Raw genomic sequence first — 6,788 nt, forward strand, 5'->3', positions numbered from 1 at the left:
TGAATAGAATATGATCACATGTAGGACAATAATCAAGCATTGTGTTAAAGTGCATCAAATCTCATGTTGCGCCAAAAGTGAACCTGCAGCATTTGAGTTCATTTGAGTTACGAGCTCTTATAACTATTATTGATGTTTAACTGCTCTCTCCTACGCACATACTCTAAACCACCGAAAATAACATTTATATAGAGTATATATTTGGACTCAAGAAAGAACTGATTAAAATTTGGTGGCTAAAGGATAAAAGTCAAAGGTCAATGTTAGTGTGACCTCACAAAACACTGTTTAGCCATTTTTCAAGACTTCAAAGCAATTAGGACAAAATTTCACACAAATGGTTCATATTTTATGACTCTGGATAAACAGTCTGAGTGGAGGAGGCAGACGACCATGAGGAGGTGAATCTAGTTTACCTCTGCACCCCCGAATATCCAGCATCATCCTACACCTAACAAAATCCCTAACATCTAATGTCAAACCCAGACCCACAATGCCCCATATCTGCCCCATCTACCTGACCGCCCCGTCACTCAGGCACGTTTTCTTCCTCTTCCTGGTTTCTTCTTCAGTGTTTGATGTGAGGGTGGACAGACAGGTTGGTCCACTGTTAGATTCTAACTCTGCAGCTCCACCTTCTCCACTCCTCTTCTGACAGGTCTGAGTGTTTGACAGCATATGGTAAAGCTTTTTTTTTTTCCTTCCCCCTCGCTTCTTCTTTCTCTCCTTTTGGTCAGATTAGACGTGTCTTCAACTGTGTCTTTGTCTGTATTCATTGTATTTCTGCACACTGTGTTCCAGAGTGTGTGTCTGTCCAGGCTAGATGTGTGTAACGTGCCCATGGTCGACTACCCAGCCCTGTCTCTATCTAAAGCTCTGCTGACCAGCCGGCTCACAGTGCTGCACCTTCACAATGCCCAGCTCAGCGGCATGCCACTTTACACACTGGGTATGACGCACACACACACACACACACACACACACACACACACACTGAGCACTCCTGAGCTTCAGCTGCTGAACACTGACCACCAAGATCTTATTTGTTTGTTAAATTATCTTCATGTGTAAGTGTTGACTGTGTACAAGCATGTGTAAATGTGTGTGTGTGTGTGTGTGTGTGTGTGTGTGTGTGTGTGTGTGTGTGTGTGTGTGTGTGTGTGTCTGTGCGTGCGTGCATGTGTGTGTGTGTGTAGGTGTGTGTGTCTGTGTATGTGTGTGTGCATGTGTCCTGTGGCCAGCAGGACCAGATTTTGACCTGTGACCCTCTCTGCAGGTCTGGACCCGGATTAGAGGCCTAATCTCTTACCTGTCACTTTACACACCACTGCACACATCTATAAAGGTTCTGGCAGCCAGGACACACACACACACGCACACACGCACACACACATATTGGATTCATGTATAGTCTCTTGAGCCAAAATATGACCTTACATTAGCACATTTCTATATTTTTACACATCCAAATATCATCTGTACACACTTACATGCACACACACACACACACACGCACACGCAAACACACACACACTCACACTCTCACACACACACACACACACACACACACACACATTTAAAGCACATGAACACTTAATTTAACTATCTAACAAAACACCAACAGTCAGTGAGGTCCGTCCTCTCTGACCTTCACTGATTGGCTGCTGCTGTATCTGTGAACAGTGTGTGTGACCGTGGAGGAGGGGAGGAGGGGTAGAGGGGCATCGGTGGGTCATGTGACCCACAAGTGAATTGGATGTAGACACAGGCAAACAATTACTGGTTGAGTATGCACACATATAAATTCACTCACCACGGGTGAACGCAACACTCAGAGGGGGGTTGAGTGCTGTATATGGATGGACACAAACACACACACACAATTTTCTCACTGTGTATTAATTTTCATTATCAGATGGAATGAACTATAATAAACTCTGGTAGACGATCTGATGTCAGAGTGAAATAATCTGACTTTTTGTTTGGACACAAACATCCACATGCTGATCTGAGCCTCTCGGGTCCTCTCAGCTGGGAGCAGAAAAAGACCCAAATGGACGCAGTATGCTGCCCACTCTTCACAACAGCAACAGCCACTTCCTGGATCAGTTTGATATTTTAGAGTCTCACACAGTCCCCCCCCCCATCCCATCCCATCCCAACCCTCCCTCCTCCCACATTTATCCCACCCCTACCCTATTCTCTCTGCCTTCACCGAGCCGGCGGCCACCCCTCCTTCCCTCCCAACAGGGGGTCCCGGCTGAGGATCATTGCCTTCGATCGGAGGGGCCTCTGATTGCGGGATTGGGCGCTCGCGGTGGAGTCGACCGGATCAATCCCACCGATTCCACCATTTGGTCCCCACTGTGCCTAATGACAATGTTGGCATTCCACATGCAGCCCAACAGGCTTGATCAAATCTGCAGCATCGATCGGGATGCGAGGGGCAGCGAGGGCCCAGGCAACACAGACACACGTGTACCACAGTACAGTACACATTACACAAATGCACAGGGAATGCCAGGGGAAAAAACACAAGAGAACTCTGCAGTGCACCATTCAAAGCTGCAATGACGTTCAGAAATGAAAAGAAGGAAAACACGGAGGTGCACGCTGACACTCTGTAAGAGAGGGTCATGAAATTTGACGGGTGTTTTGTGAGGTCTGAGGAGACACAGCTCTGACCTCTGCCACATCTCCTTCATGTTTGAATGAGTACCACTTGATCTTCACTGCAGTGATTTCAGGAGGTGGCGATTCCTGCTGTGCTGTCGTTTCATGCTCAAGTTCACTTGCCATCAATCAGACGACTACAGTTACGATCCAGAGGCCTCAACTTAGAGGACCATATCTCATATCTGTATGTTTTAATTGCGTGAGGGTTCAGGGTGTGGTCCACCTTCTCCATCTCAAGTTGGAACAGCAGATTTTCTCTTGGACTTCTGTGTGTGTGTCCTCTGACTGTTTCTGAGCTTCACCCGTTGTGCTTAACAGCTTCACATTATCTCCTCAGACTCCACCCCCCCCTACCTGCAGGTGCCCTCACCAACCAGTAAAACCTGCTGGTGCTTCTCCAGGGACCTGATCCCCAACCAAGAACTGTATCTGGGGAAGAAGCTTACAACCAAGAATAACTTGCTTGTTAAAATCACATGAGTTCATCAATCACTGTTACAAACTTGAAAGGATGTGGTCTGATTCATGATTATGACCATTCTGACTGTGGCTCATGATAACCAGTGTGGAATTCTGCAAAACGCAGTCTGGGCAAATAAACTTCAGTTCTTCATGAGTCATTTCAGAAGCCTGTTGCTGAGCCCAACTTAAAGTCAAACTAGTGCATAGGGATATGATCATAGACACCACATTGGTCGCTTCAGCCCGTTGCTGAGATGCGTCTTAACAGGCCAGTCTTGCCCGGTCCAATATGGCAGCAATGTTGACGTAGGATCCGGTGGCCAATGCGGTGTCTATGTATATATGTCAATGGATATAACGTGTTTCTTGCTGATGTCTTTCACTGAATTTCTATCAGGGAGGTGGCTACAAAAAGAAAATCAAGGATAAAAAATACTGGAATCCTCTTTGAACTTCTAAATGAAAAGGCTCTGACAAAGTGGATTTAGCAATGAAAAAACATTTTTGGTAGCATTTCTGCTTGCTGCTTTCTCAGCTCAAACTAATTCAACAGTTTGAGGAGAATACTTGTACTTTAAGGGAGTGATGACATATTCCTGATGTTGTCTTTTGTTGCTGCCTGTAGTTGGTGCACTGAAGGCAAACAGGGCTTTGCAAGAGCTCCACCTCACCAACAACCTGCTGAACAGCTACCAGGACGCCCTGCAGCTGGGAGACCTGCTACGCTACAACACCACCTTAAAGACTCTGGAGCTCAGCAACAATGCTGTGGCAGATTCTGGTAACATTTTCATCTTTGGTACAGAACAAACACCATTGATTCAGACACTGTCCTCAGTTTGTGCAGATAAACTAAATACTACAGACTGAAGTCCTGTTTGATTGCATTTGGGGGGAATGGTTCAACATTTTGGAAACAAGACTAGGTCAAAACCTAGTATATGTCTGAACCGCCTATGGTCAAATCCTCATTTTAAAACCATAGTGTCTGACAAAATCCCTAAGCATAAATTAAAGTTAGAAGAGATAGACTATCTTTCTTATTGAGTCTGTCACACAGAGCACAGCCTCCGTCTGGGATCCACAATAGTTTATTCTTTATTTACTTCAACTCCAAAACGTTACAGACTTTTATTAGAGGCAGGTCTAACTCCCTCTGTTTGATATGAAGAGTTGGTCATAACAGTATTTTAGTACAAAACCTTGTTTTCAGTCATTCCCATCTGTTAAGGTTACTGCATTATGTATTAATACAAACTCAACACTACTGTAATCAAAAGCCCTCCAACATTTCAGTGGGCAGAAAACCTTTATGTCTTAACAGGGCTTTTATTGCTGTGCTGCAGTAAGTGTATTGTCTCATTTCCAGATGCTGCTGCTTCTGTTGTTGTACATGCTATTCAGATCTGCTAACTTCTTTAGCAGTTACTGATAACATCTCTCTCTCTCCCTCTCTCCTGCTCTCTCTGCTCGGTGTGTCTTATGTTTAGTTATTCCTCTGCCTCCCTTAGTAATAATGATACATGTAATGAAAGTAGTGTATTTGCTGTAATGGAGGCGAGGCTCAGTGTAGTGGAAGTGCTCCTCCTCTTCCCTGCAGTTCCCAAACAGCAGGGAAACCAGAGCAGCTTGGTAGACTACCTGTAACAAGAGGTGTTGGCATCCGGTTCACAGTCCAGATCTGAACCACCACTGGACCTGGTGGAAATATGGTCAGTTAGTCAGTCAGTCAGTCAGTCAGTCAGTCTGTCAGTCAGGGACATTCCAGATTATAGGGCTGTCCCCACTGTTATGGTCTGGCCAGAAGTATTGATAAACTATGTTCAGGTAAGTTAATGTTTAGGAAATATTCTTTCCAAGAGCAAAACAACGAGCCTGGTTCAAAAATCCATGTAGCTACACATCTAAATCTCACCGATTAACATGTTGTTTTTCATGTGTGTAATCTGAACACAAACAGAAATGGGTTTTAGTGGGAGATACATGTTATTACTATGTCTATATCTCACTCTGTGCATTAAAGCAAATAAGTGTATTTCTCAAAGAGTTGCACTTTATGTCAAGACATGCATCCCTAAATATTTATCATTCCCATTATGTGAACAAGAGGCAGCAAATCTCCGCAGAAGTTTGCACAAGTGTGACACATAATGTTACTAATAATTAGTGATCAGACCCATGATCAGTTTTTAATTTTTTTTATTAAAGAATGACCTGCGAGGAACCTCATAGGTAAATATAGTGGGAGGTGTCGTCACACTGTCAGCATGCTAACTTGCACAGTTTATTATGTAATTAATACACATATGTGAAAAGGTTACGCACATAGCAACCCTCGTCATAGTTACTGGAGCTGAAGTCATAAGCAGCACTGCAGCGACACTCCCACTAAACATCTGTCGGAGCCATTTAGCTTACAATCACAAGCAGAGACAAGCAGTTAAGTTGATCATGTTCTGCTGATTACCATAATTGAATCCATGTATTTATTTTTAATAATCCAGGTTTGGAGGAGCTCTGTGATGGTCTGAGGCGGCAGACGGCAGGTCTGAGGGTCTTACTGCTGAGGAACAACCACATCACTGCTGAAGGCATGGTCCATCTGGCCAAGACGCTGGTGAGGAGCAAAATCAAACACTGAAGACAGCCAATAGATTAATACAGTCCAGGACTCTGCTTGTAGAGGAGATGCCTTCAGCCTGTCTCCAAGGGAGACAGCTATGTTTATGTTTGTAGGTACATTCAGCAACATGAGTCACACCTATAAGACCATGCAATGGCAAGGGATGTTGGATAAAACACTGTACTATAAGTTAGAACAGAACGTTTAGTCTACAATAGATAAAGCTATCCAGGCCTCTGTATGCTTAGTGTTGGAACTGCTTGTAAACCGCCCTGGGGTCTGATTCTGTGTGCAGAGGTATGAAGGTACAGCTTGATTGGTGAACTGGAAGGGCAGAGGACGCGGCCCTCGAAGGTGTGGCCCCTGAATTGAAACACACTCTGTCCCTCCACCGCAGCTCAGGAACAACACGCCATCTTACACACAGAAAGACTAAAGACTTGAACACACCTACTTTGAGTCTATTTCTGACCATGAAGTGAGCGGAGCAGCTCTGATACCTGTTTTCCTCTATGTGGTATTTAGGAGATGAGGAGCGTTGGTCCTCAACCAGAGAGTTCCCTTCTCTGAATAATGTCCCGCCTCCACACGTTTCATCGTACACTCCTAATAACATGCATTCCTTCCACCTGATTGGCAGCATAAACTGCACCTTCCTGTCATGTGAGTGGCGATTGTGGAAGTCAAAAGGCTAGAAATTAAAGGCCTGCCTCGTACGCTCACACACACACACACACACACACACACACACACACACTTCGCTCGTCTCCTCCAGTGCTACCAAAAGAAGGAACAGTTTGATTAAATAATAGATGTGTGTTAAGGAGGGCTGCTCATGCGGCCTGCCAGTCACGGGGATAAGTAGATGTCCTTGCAGGCCATAATGATGATAATTAGAGCCGTAGCTGGTCGTGTCGAATATGATGACGAGGAGAGCTGTTATTAACCTTTCTGCTTGGTGTATCTGCTTCTGTTCTCCGTCCTCCTGGTTTGTCTTTTGAAGGACTAAGATGTGTGTGTGTGTGTG

The 6,788-nt window shown here is 44.8% G+C and overlaps 1 protein-coding gene across 1 annotated transcript in view; it reads left to right on the forward strand.

Annotated features, from left to right (window-relative positions):
* Window positions 1-493: 493 nt before the first annotated feature.
* LOC111667252 (uncharacterized) overlaps window positions 494-6,788 on the forward strand; it is a 46,498-nt gene continuing 40,203 nt past the window's right edge. Inside the window, exons 1-4 of the mRNA XM_023422903.1 lie at window positions 494-598; window positions 802-949; window positions 3,764-3,919; window positions 5,643-5,755. Coding sequence (XP_023278671.1) covers window positions 494-598; window positions 802-949; window positions 3,764-3,919; window positions 5,643-5,755 — 522 coding nt within the window. The remainder of the gene's footprint in view (window positions 599-801; window positions 950-3,763; window positions 3,920-5,642; window positions 5,756-6,788) is intronic.

The sequence above is a fragment of the Seriola lalandi genome, unplaced genomic scaffold (assembly GCF_002814215.2).
Source record: "Seriola lalandi dorsalis isolate HSWRI2012SDOR001 ecotype SW California unplaced genomic scaffold, Sedor1 jcf7180002054687, whole genome shotgun sequence".
NCBI lineage: Eukaryota > Metazoa > Chordata > Actinopteri > Carangiformes > Carangidae > Seriola > Seriola lalandi.